This window comes from Bacillus rossius, chromosome 2 (genome assembly GCF_032445375.1).
Source record: "Bacillus rossius redtenbacheri isolate Brsri chromosome 2, Brsri_v3, whole genome shotgun sequence".
Lineage (NCBI taxonomy): Eukaryota > Metazoa > Arthropoda > Insecta > Phasmatodea > Bacillidae > Bacillus > Bacillus rossius.
Genome location: NC_086331.1, coordinates 9,487,283 through 9,508,960, shown reverse-complemented (window position 1 = coordinate 9,508,960; position 21,678 = coordinate 9,487,283). Strand labels below are relative to the sequence as shown.

General features: G+C 38.1%; 1 protein-coding gene across 1 annotated transcript in view; it reads left to right on the top strand.

Annotated features, from left to right (window-relative positions):
• The window catches only part of LOC134528801 (mucin-12-like), a 53,284-nt gene extending 31,915 nt beyond the window's left edge, over nucleotides 1-21,369 (top strand). Inside the window, exons 3-4 of the mRNA XM_063362464.1 lie at nucleotides 465-635; nucleotides 21,089-21,369. Coding sequence (XP_063218534.1) covers nucleotides 465-635; nucleotides 21,089-21,369 — 452 coding nt within the window. The remainder of the gene's footprint in view (nucleotides 1-464; nucleotides 636-21,088) is intronic.
• The last annotated feature ends 309 nt before the right edge of the window (nucleotides 21,370-21,678 follow it).

Here is a 21,678-nt window from a genome sequence, read left to right as displayed (position 1 = left end):
GTGTCGTGTGATTCGATGCAAGCCTATGGATCAGTATTAATAAGTGTCATCCAGGGGGGCTCACACCCTTGGGTGTATCTGCCGGGCCAAAACACTGCTTGCAGCCTACCAGCCATGTGGCGACGTCACGCCCTGAGACAAAGCTCGCCCTACCTGAGGGCTACACTAGCTGGCGCCCTGGCAAACCATCCACGTCACCAGTACCACCCGCTAGTAGGCAGTAGGGCATTGTTATAAAAGTCACTACATAAAGCTGATAACTTGTGTGAACATTTTAGAACTTGAAGTTCAAAACATAAATTTTTAGTTGTGGGAAAGTGTGTAAACATGTCTATTTGTGTGAATGATGGTGTGCAATGGCAAAGAGCATATATACATATAATATATTTCTACAGTATTATGGTCCAAAGTTGATAAATTTCCTGTAATGAGACTATATCAGAGTGCATGTGTTAATTGTGCAGGCAAAGCACGTGATTCTTCAAGTGATTCCTCAGTAGAGAGTGTAAAAATACTACCCCGAAAAAAGATACAATTTTCAAAAGTTGGTTTCCTTAAAAAGAAAACTGAGAAGGAACTGCATCCTGGAATCAGAAACGTGGACATTCCTGTTCAGTCGAATGTACAGCTTTTCAGTAAGTATTTATTTCGAGTACCTACAATTATAGTTTTCAGGGTACTTGGTGGCTGTGCTCACTAATGGGCCACACGTGCGTGGCAAATATCGGTGAACTTAAAATGTGAAAATATTAATATTTTATGTAAATCTTGAGTTATAAAATGCTTTAAATAAACAATTGCGATTCGACTTAAGATTGTCTAAGAATGTATACATATAGCTTATAGGCATATTGGTACAATGTACAGGTTAATGATTAAATATTTTCGGCCACCATATTGTATTGTGACATCATGCTGTCATGTGGATGACCTTGACCCCAGCCCCATCTTGGATTATAGAAATTTCGACCATTCGGTTTTTATAGCAATTTCTGCCATTTTGAATTTCAGAATATTCCACCATAATAAATAATGCCATGGCCCTCATCATGGCTGCCATATTGTTTTCGTCTACTGTTGGACGAGAGTATGTTTTTATGTCCAGGATTCCACCATTTACAGTTTTGGTGTTTGTTCATAGAGGTGTCAGTATTCTCTCTCTCTCATACTCGTAATATCAATTAGCTTTCCTACCAGTGAGGTAATGAACATTATAGCCATTATAGGCACAATGTAATTAACATTTTATTATCAAATATATCAAAAGAGAAGTGACTTGACCCATGAAAGATTCGAGAACTACTCCAGACTATGCGTCTGTCTGCAGGCGTGGTTCACAGACCTATGCCCAGTTTGCAGGAGCACCTGATTGGTACGAAAACCACTATGACTAGACACTGGTCAGGAAGCATGTTTCACAGTCTAATGCGCAGTTTTGCGAGAGTACCTGAGTTTTTTGAGGACTATTTCTAACAACATACCCGTCAGCAAGCATGGTTCACAGTTCCATGTGTAGTTTTGGGAGAGCACTTGAGTTTTTAGAGGACTACTACTGAAAACATACCCGTCAGCAAGCAAGGTTCACAGTTCCATGTGTAGTTTTGGGAAAGCACTTGAGTTATTTAGAGGACTACTTCTGACAACATACCTGTCAGCAAGCAAGTTTCACAGTTCCATGTGTAGTTTTGGGAAAGCACTTGAGTTATTTAGAGGACTACTTCTGACAACATACCTGTCAGCAAGCAAGGTTCACAGTTCCATGTGTAGTTTTGGGAAAGCACTTGAGTTATTTAGAGGACTACTTCTGACAACATACCCGTCAGCAAGCATGGTTCACAGTTCCATGTGTAGTTTTGGGAAAGCACTTGAGTTATTTAGAGGACTACTTCTGACAACATACCTGTCAGCAAGCAAGGTTCACAGTTCCATGTGTAGTTTTGGGAAAGCACTTGAGTTATTTAGAGGACTACTTCTGACAACATACCTGTCAGCAAGCAAGTTTCACAGTTCCATGTGTAGTTTTGGGAAAGCACTTGAGTTATTTAGAGGACTACTTCTGACAACATACCTGTCAGCAAGCAAGGTTCACAGTTCCATGTGTAGTTTTGGGAGAGCACTTGAGTTTTTACAGGACTACTTCTGAAAACACACCCGTCAGCAAGCAAGGTTCACAGTTCCATGTGTAGTTTTGGTAAAGCACTTGAGTTATTTAGAGGACTACTTCTGACAACATACCCGTCAGCAAGCATGGTTCACAGTTCCATGTGTAGTTTTGGGAGAGCACATGAGTTATTTAGAGGACTACTACTGACAACATACCCGTCAGAAAGCAAGGTTTATGGTCACATATGCAGTTTGCGAGAGTATATGTGTGGTTCGAGGCTCACTTCTGACAGTGAGCCTGACTGCAGTCATGGTTCACAGTAACTTGCAGAGTGTTTGCGTGCACACTTGAGTTAAACGATGACAATACTCTTCTGCTTATGTCTGTAGGCATGGCGTTTTGTTCTGAATGCGCTTCTGTGTGACCCGAGAACAGCTCGTGACTGATTTTTCTTACAATTTTTTTTGGCAAACGTCTTCCTTTTACCACCTAGATCGTAACCACGTTGGGTGTCTAGTGTTCGGCCCTATTGCATAACCGTAACCTAGTTTCGGCTAATTATAGTTGTACTTATTGTGGCGCATCTTTCTTTTGCATCAATTTCTTATGTTATACTTTTTTAGGTCCGTTGAGGGTGGCATGCGGTGGAAATGTAACTAACTGCGCGCGCACCATGCCACGTATGATACAGAGGTTGATTTATAATGTGCATGCGCAGGGCCGGATTTAGAGGTCTGGAGGCCTCGGGGCAACAGAGGAGCGGAGGCCCCCTGGCCCCAAATTATTTTCCAAATAAAATGAACAATTTTTTTTTAGTCGAGTTTTCCAATAAATAATTTATTGTGAAATCAAGTAGATTCTTTAGTATTTAAAAAAACATACATAAATATAATCGGAGACAAGAATTATATGAAATTAAATTTTAGTGTTAATGAATATTTCTGTTGATATTTAACAATAATATAATCATGAATGTACAAAGTACTGTAGGTAAAGGTAAAACAGCGAAAAAAGAATATCAAAGGATTTGTGGGGGCCCTCCGTTTGTGGAGACCCCGGGCTTTCGCCCCGGTTGCCCTCCCCTAAATCCGGCCCTGTGCATGCGCGTTACTGCCGAAGTAGTCCCAGTAGCCAGATAGCCAACCTGTGTGGAGGCATTAACCTGTATGTGTTCACTTTCGTGAACATCGGGGGACGTAAAAAGTGATAGCGAAAAGAAATAGACGAACATTTCTAAATATGTTAATATCCTGGGATTACAACATTTAGATACCAATATTCTCCTTAAATAACAGATGTGTCTGCGTGGTTCAATAATGAAATGTGTTTATTGTTACATTAAATCCCCAAGTTCGAATACCATTACTATCAACATGTTTCCTTTATTTTTATATAATTTATTATTGCATTTTAACAATATATTGAAGAAAATTTTACCACTTGTTACATGTTTAACTTATTTTTATAATATATTTAAATACGTATTGGTTATTTTTCACTAGGTAGGTAAATTACATTTAATTTTTGCTTACACTAAAAATAAATCACAAATCTACAGTTTTATTGCGAGCTTGAATAAATTATGCACTCTTAACCTTCAATACAAGAGTAATGTCACTGTCCACAGAAAATTTCGAAAAACCTCTCCCATTCCCTTTTTCCAACCCTTAAATTAGAGATTTGGTACTTAAAGGTAAAAGTTTTCACAAATGACGTTCAAATTAACAGGATTATTACCATCTACATTTTATTTAGAAAAACAGAGGAACGTAATCATATTCGGAGATATCACAAAGAAACAGAATTACCATCCTATCCCCCTTTACTACGCCTTAAATTTGAATTTTGGTCCTTCTTGATGGATATTGGCACACTCTTCTCGAAAAAAAATTGTATACTAAAACTAAAATAATTATTTTCTAGAACTGATGAAAAACAAAACAAAGGAAAATCACAGCCTAAATTAGATGTAGAAAAACCTATCGCATCCTCAATTCCCACCCCTTAAGGGCGCTGGCAGCTGGAAGGCTAATGCAATCGCCCGAATACCGCTAGAATACCGCTAGGTAGCGGAGGCTACTCTACAGGCGCTGGCAGTGGCGGATTTACCAGCAGGCTGAGTAGGCTTGAGCCTAGGGTGGCAGATTTTTGGGGCGGCAAATTTGAGGACCGAATTTTTTTTTTTGCTACCTCATAGAAATCAAAAAGATTTCTGCATGGGGTTTTTCTGTTTTCTGATATACAGATAGAAGTCTGCAACAAATTTTACCGATATCTATCCCCTCTCCCTTATTGTACGTTCCGTGAATACGTGTAGCAGACGTCCATATTCTAGAGCAAAACAAGCTAGTTCACCGCCCCCCCCCCCCCCCCACCAAGAATCGGCCTCTGCGTTTAAATTAGTTATTATTTTACGTGCAATTTCAACGAAATTGTTGGATTGTAAAAATAATCTAGGACATGAAAATTGTAAAGGCAAGGGCGGCATAAACTTTACAGCCTGTACCTTGAAAATGTGTAAATCCGCCACTGGGCGCTGGTGGCTGGAATGAGTGTCTTATCGCCGTACCGAGCCGAGCTGGGCGAAAGGAAGGGATCAGCTTTCCAGTGTTGCCAGCTCCAGCGTCGCAGCTGAGAGGTGACGTCAGCGAGCCCTGACCTTGAAGGAACACACGTCCCTTGCCAACAATGAATACCCGGCCTCCTGCAGCGATTGTGGTGACCGTATCACAGCCTACGGCCTACCACAGTTAAAATCAACAAATTTGCATAGCAATTTTGTTTTCTCACGTATATTCCTAAACTCACATACTTACATATAACTGATAACGTATTTTGTGTTCCGTTGTTTTGTATGCAGTTAGTATAAATGAAATTAGGAATCTAAAAAACAACTATATAGAAAACAACGATTTAAGTAGTGGATTTTAAAAATAAACACTTATACAAACATAGTGTTCAATCAAAATTATTATATTATAAATAAATGATGTCGCTTTGATGTCACTCTCATGCGACATGGGTCGTATTTTCTATCCCAAACCTCTTTTTGACTCAATTTATGAGCACTGTGTTGTTACCATAACACTGTTATGTAAAATCAAATCAAACACGTGATTTTCAAGTGATATCGCAAACTGTTCTCTTTGAGATTGTACGTGATCTAAATTGCATTCGTAACAGTTTACTTACTAAATAAGAAATGTTGCACGGCTCGAACGTTGTATCTTGTCACATTTAGTACGAAATGCGTACTTATTTTTAATGATAAAGTATCTTTAACATTAAAATACTCTTTGGAAGGGAACACACAGTTAAGTTAATTATCATATATATATATATATATATATATATATATATATATATATATATATATAGTGTTCAAAACCGATCTAAAAAGTAAGCACATCTTCGAATAAAAAAAATCCATCAAGAAATATGCTGTTGATCAACAACTTGTTTGGAATCCCAGTTTTGGATTTGAATTTCCAAACATTTTTATATTTTTTAATACAGACGTTTTTATAGTGTCTACTTACCTTGCCCATTGCTACAAAGTTTTGTAGTTATATTACATGTATTTTTTTTGGAAATAGCCAAACATATATAAATGCAAATCTGAGTTATTTAAATTAGGCCATTATACATTCTCATAATATACATGTCAACTGGCATTTTGGTATTGAATCCTTAATATTGAGAATACAGTATATGGAGGTCTTCAAAAGCGTTTTAATTTTTGTATACTGTATATTTTGCCAGATGCTTTTGTTCAGAAATCACTGACATTATCTCAGTTGAAAATTTATTACAACTGGCAATCACCAACAGCAAGGCTCTTCCTCAATTAAATATTAATGTAACAAGGAAATTGTAAAACTGTTTGTCCACTGCTGCTCATAAAGCAATGGGAGATATTTATTTTCATGTAGGTATACATTTTAAGCAGCCACTATACTAACACGCACAATGTATATTACCAAATCTGGTCAACAGTTGAATTTATTTTTTATACACTTTTATGTACAAAATAAAACACACAGTATAATATATCATTTTAAAGAACTATTTAGGCAAATACTATTAGACTACATTAACTGTAATTTTTCTCTTACCACTCTAAACTGTAACCCGCCCTACGACGAACTCCGTCTGTCCTTTCCTGCGGCCAGTACTGGGTAAACACGAGACTGGTTGCGAGGGGGGTGCTGTCACAACTTAGAAACACATAATTTAGAAACACACAAGATAGAATCTTCTAAGTTATGCCTGTTCTAAGTTGTGTGTTTCTAAGTTATGAAGTTTCTAAGTTGTGTGGTTCTGCGTTGTGTGTTTCTAAGTTATGTGTTTCTAAGTTATGATCGTTCTAACTTATGACAGTTCTAATTTACGTGTATTTTTTCTAGGTTTCTAAGTTATGACTGTTTTAAGTTGTGTGTTTCTAAGTTATGGGTGGTTCCCATTGCAAGGTCAGAGGCAATAAAAAATTTGTATTTTGATTGGCCTCTCATGTAACTTGGCTGCTATGGCTCGGTTTTACATACGTTTGTTATTCTATCTCAATATCTGGCTTGCTTATATTTTAATCATCGACTATACCGGGCCCTTAGCAGATAAAATTTCCTGGGACCGGCGTTTACGCTTCAGGCTTCAGAACTGTGCCGGGACCTTTCGAAGGTCGGACACGTTAATCTGCCTGCGAGGCTGGATGAAGACTACCGTTTTTTCTCTCTTCGCACATTTTCCCTCGAGGAGGCGTGTTCGGTGCCCCCGGAGCTTTCGCGGTCCACCAACCAGCGCTCCTCGACTATCCTAGGCCCCGCCCCCGCAGTCAGATTACGTGTTTGTGGTCAGAGTTTCATTGCGATATGTTTGAAATTTTGTATGATTTACATCGGTGCGCTGTAACATAATTTATCTGATTCGATTTAAAAAATTTTCAATTTTTTTAGAAATAGTTTTAAAATTAATATTCCTTTGGCCTTGAATAGTGTTTCCCTATTGGCCAGAACCAAAGAAAAAGATGGTCAGTCAACCTTTTTGACCGTTAGACTGGGTGGTTCCACAGCCCCTGAGCGCAGGCCGGCAGGAAATCCCTCGACAAAGGAGTTCCGTTAGGCCGCGCACAGTGCATAGTTTGAATTGTTACATTTAACATCTTAAATCATAGTTAAAACATAGCATTAATCAATTGATATATTATACAATTATTACAAAACATAAAATTAAAATAAGTTAATGGGCGTATTACAAAACATATTTCCAACACAAAAAAGTAGTGAAAAATAAAAGGTTTCTAAATTCAAATTTGGACATTATTTGTATGGTCTACAAGATAAACGAAACAATTACAAAAGCAATAACCCACAGAACGAATTGTTGATTGCTAAGAAGTTAAAATTCAATACAATGTACACAAAACCACCCGAATATCAACTCAAATATTTATAAAGGGAAAAAAAAAATGTTTTCAAAGAAGTGATTATTCGAAGTATCAAATTTAACTCCGGTAACGTAAATATTTAGTATAAGCTACCAATGAAACTAATAATAACAAAAACATATTAACTCACAACAAAATGGCAGATGCCTAAATAGTTAAAATTCAATACATGTACACAAATCGAATTCCGATAGTAAAAATACTTATAAATGTAATTTTTTTATTTGGCATTTACAATATAGTAGTGATTATTTTGAGCTTAAAAATAATTTTCTATGATAAACATATTTTGTATTGGCTGCCAATAAACTTGTTGTTGCAGAAACATTTTAACATACAGAATGACTTGGAAGATGCTTATAAAACATTTTGCTACACTGTTCACATCTATATAAATAAAAATTAATCGCCAAATGTGTTGCTAAGCGCAAAACTCGAGAACGGCTCGATCAATTCGGCTTTTTTTCTTTGTCTTTTTTTCATGTTTTCGTTACGGCACAGGGAAGATTGTTATTGAGAGAAAAAAACTTAAAAAATTGAAAAATTGCGAGGAAAATAGTAAAAACAACACTTCCCCCCCCCCTATACAAACCATAGAGTAAATTAAAACACCATAGCTGTCAAACATTTACTTCTATCAAAACAAAACAAAAGCGCGTTAGGATTATCTTTGGCATGCCTTCAAGTTGATTTGGCTGTATGGCACATACAAATTCTTTGGAGGCATTAGACAGAACTATGAAAGATCTGCGAAACAATCAAAACCGATTTGGTGCAGTGATGATTTTGTTAGCAGGAGATTTTCGTCAAACATTACCAGTGATTCCACGTGACAACGCCAGCGGATGAACACAATGCATGTTTAAAATCCTCCATTTTGTGGAAAAACGTTAAAATACTAAATTTAAGCAAGAATATGCGTGTCGAATTGCAAAGTGATCGACATAGAGAAATATTTTCAAAACAACGCATTGACATTGGTAATGGCAAAATCCCTGTAGACGTTTTGACTGGCTGCATTACATTTCCTGTCAATTTTTGTCAGTTTACTGAATCCAAACCGAGCTCATTCAAAAGATGTTCCCAAACGTCGCTCAAAATTACATATATCATTTTTGGTTGAACGAACGAGGTATATTAGCTGCCAAAAACATGGATGTAAATTAAAAAAAATCAAAATTCAAAATGAAATTGCCGGTGAATTAAGGACATACAAATCAGTTGATTGCGCAACTAACCAAGATTATGTAGTGACTTATCCACCAGAATTTTTGAAGTCACTGGATTTGCCAGGATTGTCGCCTCATAATCTTAAAGTTAAAAGTAGGATCGGTGGTCATAATGTTGAGAAATATCAACAAACCGCGTCTTTGTAACGGCACACGGCTAGCAGTGAAAAAAATTACTGAACAATGTGATCGAAGCAACCATTCTAAAGGGTACCAACGGACGTACAATTTGAATTTAAATGACTGCAATTTCCAGTGCGGCTTGCTTTCGCTATGACCATAAATAAATCCCAGGGTCAGCGTCGGCCTTTGAGTGTTTGCGGCGTTAATCTTGAAAACCCATGCTTCTCTCATGGACAGTTGTATGTTGCATGCAGCTTTATTTGTTTACGCGCCAGGCAATCAAACAAAAAATATCGTGTACCATGAAGCATTACAATGAAAATATCATCACGTTATTACTAAATTCTAACAGTGTACGAAACAGAAAAAATATTTTTGTAAGTAATCGTTTATTATTCAGACATTAACTGCAGCCTTTCAAAATTCTTTAATTTTTGAGGATCTTGACAGCTAAATGAAATAAATTATCTGGTTATGAAAGAAATTAAAACCATACAGCCCCAATGAAGTAACCAGTAGCATTGCCGTTATACATAAAAAGTTTCAGGTCAGTAATACGTTTAATTGTTCTTATTTGTACTCCCCAAAATCGTAAACCATGCTACTTTGGCAGTTAAATATGCAAAAATTATGCAATATATTTACTTTTCAGTTTGTGAAAGTTAAGCCATTAAAAATCTACACGTTTAAAAGCTTTGTTAATTTTACTTTAAAATTATGACTTAAAATGGGATGCACCCTTTAAATACTTATATTTGAAAGAAAATAAATAACTTTGTTAGGCATTGTACCGTTTCCTTATTTTAAATTGTATTTCTTTTCACGCTGTCGCATTTGTGCTTCGATTATGTACAGCGGTTCACGAACCTGTAAACCGCGAGGAATACATGGGTCAGCGAAACTACCCTGGAATGTGGGGGCAACAAGCTGGGCTCGTATACCTGCCGGCAGCGCGGCAACAGCGCGGCAACAGCGCGGCAACAGCGCGGCAACAGCGCGCCCCAGGGGACCTGGCCGTGTCGAGCCGCGCTGGCTGCAGACGCAACACCAGACACTGTGGCACCTACAGTGCTGCGGGCTGCGTCCGATATATTCTCAGAATGCCAGGCGCAAAAAAATACACTCACTGCTTGGATACTACAAATCTGCTGCAATTTTATTGCAATCGATCATTTTGAAACATAAATAATAAAATGAAATCCGAACGCACTTCGTGCATATTCACATTTTGATATAGATTTAACCATGGAGTTTTTACAGTCTAATGAAAAATGATGTAATTACATGCCTTCACACTTTTTTCGTATCAATTTATGAGCAATTTCAACTAATTCCTGCAATAGATTACTAAACATACTTCAGTTTTACCAAATTGTATCTACATATCTGGTCTCATTTTCATTTTTTTTAGGATCCAAGATTGAAAAAAATCAATCTTTGATAGACATTTATTTAAAAATTATATGCTTAAATATTCTCAAATTTGGTACAAGAGCTGCTCTGTGTAGGATGAATAAATGTCATAAAGAAAAACAGATATTTTTTTTTGTGAGTAGCCCCCTTAACTCATGTTGACTATATGTATATGGTGCCACAAATGAAAAATAATAGTAATTTGCAATGGTTATTGATGAAACATCCACATGTGCATTTCTGCGCGCGCAACTTAGTGTTCAAGGACCACTCCGTACCACACGTCTCTGCAGCCATGGTTGATAGTCACATTAATTTGAAAATGACAGCCAATTAACCATAACTAATATTTATGGCCTAAGTAATTGCATTACGATCACTAAATAAAATATTGATTTATTTTACACATAGCTGGGTAATGAATATAATGGTACATATTTTATCTCAATTTCAAAATATTTCTTCATACATAATTATAATTATCATAAAATGAAAATTCCAACATGTCTTGTGATGCAGAGCCTTAATTCCAGTCGATTGATGTATTTAGTATCGCGCAGTCAAATACGTAATGGCAAATTCCTGTCACTGTGGAAAGGATTCTGAGTCAATTTATTAAGATACTATTGTAAGAAGAAAAAAAAAGTTATAAAGTTTCTGTGTCAGGTAAAATCTAAAGAGAATATAATTAAAAAAAATAAAGGATAATGAAAACGACCCGTCAGTTGTATTTCGTAAACTTTTTTAACTCATGACTTTATTCTAAAAATGCAGTATAGCATTGTGCAGTTCTGCGCGCGCCACTTAGTGGCTCGAGAACCACTCCTCCCCGCACACGTGTCTGCGGACATGGTCCACAGTTCTCCGCTCGCACCTGTACTAGCAAACCTATAGGCCTCCCATTCTGACGTGAATTGCAAATAGTCGGTCGCTTGTTGATGGCCTGCGAGATCTCTATTACGAGCTTATCGCGTTTCTCGCACGTTTGCTCTTTGTCCAGGAACCAGAAGTTCTGGGCAGGCAAGCCTACTGCCGCGAATTCCTGTTGCAGGAAATCCGCGGGTGTGCGCAATGGAGTACGAATTTTCGAGGAATTTAGTTTTTCTGGAAAAGGACGGAAAGCTGTGCGCCGATGTCCTGAATGGCCTTAATCGCGCGGCGGCACTCTGGTATGCTGAGCACGAGTACATGCATTTGGGCACGGCCTCGGTTCAGACAGGACCCCTTCTCAGTAAAGGACTGTTTCAGCACTGTTTGGTCCATGGGGTAGTTGTGCCTGTGGTCCAGAAAAACAAAAAGAGGTTTACTCTGGTTTTTTGTTTCTGCTTGCGGTTATTGGGGACGGGTGGGGGCGCTGCTGGTTAGTCGTCCATTTGGTCGTGTGAATGCTTGGCCCACTTCTCTTGTACTTGCCACACTTGGTCGTTGTCGGAACCCGATCCACAGTCCTCCATGATGGTTGTCATGCACACCGTCACAGCCCATCGGTGCCTGGAACACCTATTGACAACTCCCCTGGTAATAATTAAGCCAGGGTTGGGGCTAGGCCAAGAGGTGCTCCAACCGAGTGTTATCAGGCGAGTTGGTAGCTGAATGTCACAGTCAATTGTTACAGCGGAACTGAACCGTTCCCTGTTCACACGGGACTCACAGGAATTACCCTGGTCGCGTTGTGTGCTGGGCTATAGCATCAGCAATGCTTCCTTGGGAAGGATTTTCAAGACGGCGACCATGGTGTACTCCAAGAGGGTGGAATGTTCTAGAATCCAAAATGGCAGATCTTTAAAGAATATAATAGGACATTCTCTATAATATTCTGGGATGGAAGTTGGCAGTAGTTTACATCTGGGTGTACATTAAAACAACAGGTTGTGAATTAAACAACAGACTAGAAGTAAGAGTTATCGGTGACCGTGTTTCGCATTCGTGTTAGTTTTGATTTAGTATTTATTCTTTTAGGCTATGAAGAACCCTTACTGAATTACTGTAACATCTTTTGTATGTGTGCATATCTAATTACATCGCTGTGTACGAGATGTAAAAGCATACATAAAACAAAGTAGAATACAAGTTTGTATTTGTGGCACAGGGCAAATTCGTAATTAAGTTTTGGAAATGTTACTCAATTTGTTTATATTTTCAATTAAAATTGAGGAATGTATGTTGATGAGACCGCATCAGAGTACATACTAAATGTGTTCATTGTTACTGCAGATAAACCCATGGAGATGACAGGAGATTTATCATCAGAAAAAACTAATACATCCGATGGAACTACTCCATCCTCTGGAATTGACTTTCGACTAACCTTTTTCGGCGCTATCATAGAAAAAAGAAAGAAAGAGATCGAAGAAGAGGAATCCGCTCGCAAGGAGAAATTGCGTGGTAAGTACCAGCTATCTAATTTAGTTATTTTATGAAGACCATTAGTAATATTAGTCCAGAAGCAGTTTTGTTTGTAGTGTATTTCTATCATCAATGTCGATAAAATTGTTTTTTGTAGTCACCACGGGATGCAGATTTGATTCCAGGCGGGTCGTATACTGATTTTTCGCAAGTGGGAACAGGGCCGTTGATAAGAGAATAAGGGGTCGGCCACAGGGAGTCCCGTTGAGTTTTGATTTATTTTTATGTATGAGTTTACTCTAATGAAATTAACTGAAAACCTTGCAAGTTATGCAACACACATAGATCGTGTTTACTGTTATGGCCAAGGCAACATGTACTGACTTTAGAATTTTTAAAATTAAGGGGTTGGAAAAACTTCAGTAATGAGGAGAGTGGTAATAAAAATATTTTTTTGCCCCCCCCCCCCTTCCCTCCCTGGACCATAGTTTCTATTGGTGGCCCTGAGAGGGAAATGTTTAGAAAGTGGCAGTGAGTCGGTGGGTTTCCTCGCTGTACTCCTGTTTCCTCTACCTAGTTATTTCATTAGTAAACTGTTTTCATCTCATCATGCCATGTCGTATCTGAGATACAATGTGGCAGAGACGTTAAGCCGTAATTCCTTTACTAGTGAGCGTGGTGACAAAAGGCAGAATAATGAGGAAAAGGAAGAGTGATGGGTATAATGACGAAGATGACAATGAGTCTAAGGACGATAAGATAATGATTGAGATGATTGAGTTGTGGGTGGACAGTGATATGGGAGGATGGTGACTTCAAGAATATTTATAGTGATGATGATGCTGTTGACGGAAGCTAAAGAATGACTAGAATTACGAATTTGTGGAGGAGAAATACAATGATTAGGAAGAAATGTCTTCATCGAGGAATAGGTTGATTACGACGACGATAAGGCCGATAATGACGAGAATGACGATTATGACAACAAATAAGGGGAGGCCACTTGGCAAAAGATAAAGAGATGGATGATAGTACCAGTATGTAAATAATTATAGTTATGATAATGAGGGTGGAGACGAGAAGCATGAATATTGAAAATAAGAAAAGGACAGGGATGGGGGTAAAATATACTATTATGATAATGATAAAGATGAAATTAAGGATCACATCAAAGAGAGGACGACTATGAAGATAATGGAATACAGAAGGAATATGTAAAGGCTAATGAGGAAGTCATATATTATTAGTGTTAGAGTTTAAGAGGAAGTATCTGAAGCTAGTCCCTACGCTATTGCCAACCTCTAAATAATGCACCAACCTGTATAATTTTAAGTTATGCTTTGTTTTACAGTAATCAAAATTTGTCCTTTAGGATTTAAAAATATTTAATGGTTATAAAGCTATTTAATTTAGTACATCGAAAATATTACAATTTATTGTGAACACAAATAAAACTATTCGAAAGGGTGGTCACACTGTTTCAATATATATATTTTTTTGTCTTGTAGCAAATGTTTGTAGTTTTACACACGTGTATATTATCGTGGATTTTGTTGCTAGATAACTTGAAAATTCTGATCGAATTCGTTTGTAAAATCGAAAATGGGCCAGAAAAATGTTGGGTGGGAGTTATAAACAAAAACCTCCCTGAAATGAAAGTTCCGAGAAATAAACAAACCTATGTAATAAAAATAAAACAACAGTGCCAACCTGAATGGCCATACAAATTAATTTTTGAGGGTATCTAGATACAAAAAATATATATATTGAATAAAAAAGGCACCAAACATTTAACACAATATAAAGTTATTGACATGAGTATGCAGAATATAAACACTAAAACATTTTACAAATCCATTTTTCTACATATTTTTTGATGGTTTTGTTTCCTGTCTTTATTGACTGTGGCTGTTAAAAACACAAACAGAGAGCGAGAGGGACTCCATCAAAAGAGATGATCGCATAAGGAAGTTGGAGTTTCGCCAACATGGGAGTGACGGTTCTGTGGTCTCGCCGGCAGACACAACGTCTCGTCTGGCAATGTGAGAACACGGCGTGGGCGTCCCTATCTGCCAGCTGCGGCTGTATGTGGTCTACAATTACAAACTAGATAAAGAGACGGGCGGCGGCAGGTGATGAGCTGTCTCGTCCCTCGGGGCTTGCTCATTGGCTACTGACTCTTAACACCCGTCAACTGGGATGGTTTTGATTATTAGAGGTGTAAAAGTAACGAAAAAAAGCGTACCCGTATGTATTCGTTACTATAACAATTAGTACTCGTTACTATCGTATCGTTACGTTACTCGTTACTTCTGATACCACATAACATGCTATGTTATGTTGCAGCAACGAATCGAGTCGTATTGCGTACGTGTACAGTATGACGTCGCGTAAATAATAATAATAAATAGAATATAAAAATTAACAATATTTGATAATTAACAGTTTTCGCTAACCAAGAAACAATTAAATCTCATTAGAGTGGTTTAAATATATTATCTCTTTAAAGATAAGAACAAAAAAACGTGAAAATACGCGATAATAAAAAACAAAAACATACGTATTTCTAATTTGTAAAAAATACTTTCTTATAAATAGTAAAAAACTTGGACGACGAATTCCCAAATTATACTTTACTTAATAAACAAACATCGTTCTTTGTAACGTAAATTCATCGAATATGCAAGCGCACGCGTAAAACTTACGAAAAATGCGAGTAACGAGATGCAGCCGTGTGTAACGTTTCGTTACTCGGTACTAGATGGCTCACCCGTTACTCAGTATCGAGTACGTACGGTTTGCTACAGCTCTAGTGATTATGTTGAGGGTCATTCCTTGGCTCAGAGTCCTTCAGATAAACTGAGGTACGGTCATTGCCTCGTGCCCCCGCATACATTTAACGCTACATAAGTACACAGCACAGTATTGCTACACCTGTTTCAAGTTGGGCATAAGTTTTACATATTTTATTTCTTTATTAAATTCTGTTTGTCACAGAGACATAACCCGAGGGGGGCTGACGGGGCTTGTGCCCCGGTCACCGCACTTAGGGGGGGAAGACCACTAATCTGGCAGATTAATTTTTGAAGTTACGTCTAATAAATCTGAACGCGGCTGCACGCACGAAAAAGTGTCCCGTTACGCACATTGTTCCGTTACGCTGTGTCCCGTTACGCTCATTGTTCCGTTTCGCTGTGTCCCGTTACACTCATTGTTCCGTTACGCTATGTTTCGTTACGCTGTCGGTGAGTGCAGTAATAATAGGTTATGTTACAATTGACTAAAAAATTATGGTGATTCATATAATTGATAATATATATTTGATTACAGTTTATTTATATGAAAACTTGTTCATAATTATATTTAAACTTTATAACTAAACGCCAGTTTTTAAAATTAATTACAAGTCATCTACACTTGAACTGTTTCGTCGACTGTTTATAAAGGTAAGTGAAAAGTTAATGTGGTTTTCATTGCTTATTTCAACAACAATTTCGGCAATAAAGGTTAATTATTCTTGCATTTTAAAAATCTGATTACTAGTATAATTTCAAGTATTTATTCTTTTACTATTAAAATAAAAATGATTCCATTTTATTCATAAAAGTATGCAATCATTTCATCAATGTTTTGTTATGTTTAAACTATCGTCCGTAAACCGTCTTTAACGACAACGAATTTTTTACTCTAGATATTTACTTGAATATCGTAGTGTTGAAAAAAATATTGGAGTGCATATAAAAAGGATTATTTGTATTGAAACATAATGCATGCATATCGTCACATATTAAAAAAGGGGGGTAGTCTATAAAGTCGGTTTACGGACGATAGTTTTACGTGATAACGTGAGTGGAAGAGAGACAGATGCGTCACAAGCCGAACGCTTAGGCCGATCGTGCCTCTCTATCGCTTGTTCCGCGCTCTCGCTTGCACGCTCGGCTCAGGCGGAACGTGACAATGAGTCATGCTTTTTCATGCGTGCAGCCGGCGTTCATCGATTTATAAGACGTTATCACGTAAAAAATTATTTTTCGAGTACTATTAAGCTTTGCGATGTATTTAAAACGAATTGACTGCCAGTAAATATATTTTTTATTAGCATATAAGTTCATTCACAAATATATTTGGAATATTGTAATTAATATGTGATGCCGGCATGAGGTGTTGTAAGGTTTTGGCTTATTTGGTTTCAATAAAAGAGTGAAATTTTAAAAAAAGTGTGAGATGAATTCTTACTCTGGATAATTCTTACTCAGTTACGTGTATGTTTGTCACCCCTGACTTTAGACTATAAGGAGACAGGAGGCAAAAGAACCTGCACAGACCCCACTGACATCCTGCTGGTAACGTGATGATCGCGTCAGAAAGTGGTGAGGTTTAGTCAGGCAGCTGCCTCTCTCCTGATAACATCTTTCGTGCACGGATGTCTGGGAGTCCGAGCTACTTGATCCGATCCACAGAATGGCTTCTATTTAAACCGCACGTTAAATCGGGTTATACTACTGCGGGGCCAAGCACCTGAAGAGTAGTTGTTTACACTGAGGCGACACATTCCAGTGAAATTTGATGTACGATGTCACTGAAATACTCGTGTTGCAACTGGTGTTTCAATACCAACAATTAAACTAATTCCGACAAAGGGAAAGGGAAAAAGACAGCGAATTAAAATATTTGAGAAATATGTTCCTAGGTTTACACTGAAAAAAATGTCAAAGCGAAGAGAAATATTTTGATTGAAAAGCCTAGCTTTGTACCCTCCTCCTCGTACCCTAGAATAATATCTTAGCACAAAGAACCCGGAAACAGGCTAGGCAAGAAACGGCTAAGTAAAACTACTAATCCAGAGGCGAACATGAGGGTGAGAACATAAAAGTAATGTTATTATTATTAACACACACAGCAGGTAAGGTGTGTTAATGTGGATCGTAATAAGTATAACCAACGAATAAAACACTAAGTTCGCTTGTTACTGAGTTGCTATTTTATTTAGAAAGAATATGGATTGGATTTTTTTTATAGTCACAGACAGAAAATCGCAGGCAGAAAATCATGAATTACATGATAAATTAAACATATTTCAATTTAAATAATAATATAAAAACATTTTGTTAGGATTTAACAATAATTGTTGAAGCACAACTAAATTTGAGATAAAATTACGACAGTAAATAACAAACATTTAAATACCCAGCCGGGATTATTTTAGGTAAATGCGGTTAATATCACATGTTTTACTATTCCATAAAACAAGTGACAAGACAGTAATTTATGGTTTTAGAATATTTACAATATTGGTGCCTATTGCATAGAGCTTATTTTAGGCTAAGAGTTCTATGTGGGGAAAGTCCAGAACTGCACTGACGCACTATGGATAAAATTTACATTTTTATGGTAGTCTTATATGAATGCTGGCACTCTGGAGGTGCAGTTTGTGGTATCCCGCCGATATGACGGTCCCCACGCGGTAACAGGGTAATTTTGAGGTAGTCGGTAGCTGAGGGCTGAATCACAACTTGATTGTAAATAGGAAAGACTTGAAAGCCGTAAATCTGGACCCCACACTGTGAACACAAAGGTTACACAGTGAAGGCAGATTTAGTAAGATCTACGGAAGAAGTTAAATGAGCAAAAGGAAATAGGAAAAATTAGTAAAGAAGAGAAGGAAGGATGGCACTGGAGTTCACTTACCATAGTGGGGAAAAGCCCGACGATCACCACATGAAGTCGGGGCAACCGCTGACTCAGAAGAAACACACATCTAGCCAAGCGAACTAAAGCTTCGAAGACATTACATGATTTCCGATAGCACTCTTCATGTAGAGGGAGACTTTACCGAATCTGGGGCAACTACGGCCTATTATCACCCAGATTGTTAGCTAATTTGGCCACGGACCGACAGAGACATGTCGCGGGAGACCAGAAGTTCGGACGACGATAGGGCATAGACTCACCCTGGTAGAGGGGTAGTCCGCACAATTTAAGGGACCAGAAGGTCAATCGTAGCAAAAAAAAAAAAAAAAAAATGGAGGGCACGGCTCTAACGGAGGTAGGGAGGAGAAAAATACATATATTGGCCAGTAGGCCAGGGAGGGAAGTGGACGAAAACAACATTTAAAAAAAAAGTTTTCGTACTCATGTATAGTTGACTATGGCGTGGGCAGATAGCGCACCGAGGCGTGCTGTTGAGGCATAGTGCCGAGGCTGAAAGGTCTGAAAGGTGCTGCGCTTTGGCAGGTGGTACAGTAGTTATCTGCACTTAGTGCGCTAGGCATCCGATAGATGGCATCCAAGTGGTCGCCTGAAAGCTGACTTTAAGTGTGGTTGAATCCACCGGAGGGGAAATGGAATAAGGTTCGGACACCAGGTCAGAGCTCTGGGTACCAGGTTCTAGTTTGTTTGTTTTCTCCGTGTGCTCCTTTTGATTCCTTTCAATATCTAGTTGGTTTCCTCCGTGTGCTCCTGATTATTCCTAGTGAGACTTCTGCGGATGTTCTCCGAGGGCTTCTGGTTATTTATGGGAAATCAATCTCTGCATGAAAATATTTTTACTTGATGAGACATGCAATTTTATCCACATTTACTTTTAATTACAAATTTTATTTTACTATAATAAGCACTTACAATTTATCAGGTGGATTTTAAACCAAAAAAATCATTACTCAGTCAAATTATATGCCTTAAAAAGGCTGAAAATCACTATTATGCAAGATAAACTTCCTTCTCCTTGGTGTCTAGCAAAGCCCTCCTCTTGCGATCGTGAACATTCCACATCCCACATGAAAGAGAGAGTGTTTGTACAACATGTCAAAGAAAGAGATTAATTACTTTTACGATTACTATGACTTAAGACAGCTGAGAAACATTGACATGCGAAACGAATTTCCTTCTCCTTGATGTCTAGCGAAGCCCTGCTTCTCATACGATTGTGAGTGAGCATCCCGCATCCCACATGAAAAATGAATAACATTTACCTCAACAGAATACGTGACATCTAACCGGGATTACTTGCAAAAAGTTATTTGCATGAGATAAATTAACTCTCACTGCTGAATGGAGCTATTGTAGTAAGTAGCAGCCTTGTACAGGCTAACTTTGTAGCCTCGTAGCCTAGAACCTCGTAGCCATGTATACTCGTTGACCTGTTGGAGCCTCGCAGACTCTTAGACTTTAAGCCTTGTAGCCATGTAGCTGTGTAGTATTGTAGCTTTGTAACCTTGTAGTCTAGTAGACATGTAGCTTTGTAGACTTGTAGCCTTATAACGCTGTAGACAAATGTTGTTGGAGCTGTTGGAGCCATTTAAGCAAATAAGACTTTGAGTACTTGTAGCTTTGCAGTTCTGTAACCTCGAAGCCATATAGATTCGTAGCCCTGTAGCATCGTAGCCAGTTGGAACCTTTCAGACACATAGCTTTGTGGCCTGTTAGCCATGTAGCCTTGTAGTCTTTAGCCTTGTAATATTGTAGCAAAATGTTGTTTGGAGCTGTTGGAGCCATTCAAGCGAATGGAGCCTTGAATACTTGTAGCCTCATAGTCCCGTAGCTTTTTGGTCTTGTAACCTCATAGACTTGTAGTTTCGTAGGCTCGTTGCCTTGTGGCATTGTAGTCTCATAGACTTGTAGCTTCGTATCCACGTATCCTTGTAGTCTTGTAGCTAAATAATTCTGGAGCTGTTGGGACTTTATCCTATTGTAACATGTGACCGATTGTATCCTACTGATGGGGTCATATCCTACTAAGTTGAATCTTCATGTAAATGTACATCATTTTCCGTTAAATGCTCGTAGTCATGTTTGTAATATCGTATACGACTAATGGGATCGTATCCTATTGACGGAATTAAATCCTTGCGACTAGTTGTTATCCCTGTGGCAAGCTTGTATCCCTGTGACGAGATTATATCCTTATGACGAGAATGGTGCCTTGTGGCAAGATAATATCCCTGTGACAAGAAATTATCAGTGTGATGAGATAGTATCCCTCAAATTAAATCGTATTACACCAAGTTGAATTTTCGTTCATTTGTGCTTTCTTTTTTATTGTGCTTCCAAATGTGCTTCCTTCTTTAAGAGTGTTTCCGATTTTGTTTCTTTTTTGACTATGCTTCCGATTATGCTTCCCTTTTTAAAGTGCTTGTGATTGTGCTACATTTTTTATTGTGCTCCCAAATGTGCTTCCTTTTTGATTATGCTTCTGATTGTGCTTCCAATTGTGTTTCCTTTTTTGATTTTGCTTCTGATTGTGCTACCATTTTTTATTGTACTTCCAATTGTGCTTTCTTTTATTTAATGTTGTTTTAACCTGCATGTTAGTGTAAATGGATCGTATTTTGACTCGCATATTATTCCAACATCCGTGGGAGTTCCAGACGACAGGGACCCTCAGTACATCTCTGACCGAGGTGAAGTGGGGATCGGCTCTCTTCTGTTCAGTTCGTTTCCTGATATTTAGTTGGTTTCCCAAAGACGACCTTAATGGATTCTCTACAATCAGCATCGTAGACCTCGATAGCAGCGACGTCAACAACTGCAGAGATCTTGGTGGAAGGTGTAGCATCGACGTCGGAGACACAGATTGCTGCGACGACGACGGCAGTGGAGATCTCAATGGTAGCGACACCGACTGCGATTCAGATACCGGAGGCATCTCTGATACCAGCTGCAGAGATACCGGCTGCAGAGGAGGCATCGACAGGCGCTGTTCCATCGGCTGAAGTTTCGTCAGCAAACTCGAAGATTTCAATGGACGACAGATGTATATCACTTCAGTGCAAATAATGTGGTAAATCATTTACTAACAGTTCAAACGCTCGCAGACCTGAAAGAGTCGGATGTCGGAATAATTCACAAATAATACTGTTTCAGTGCATCAAATATAGTAAACTAATTTCACGACTAGATAGTCTAAATCGACGTTTTAAAATCTGTACTGATTCAGTTAAGTACAAGAAAAATCCTGTTTGCAAAAATAAAACTGGCTGTTGTTTTTAGTCGTGTCTCATGCCAGTCGCTGCGAGTATATA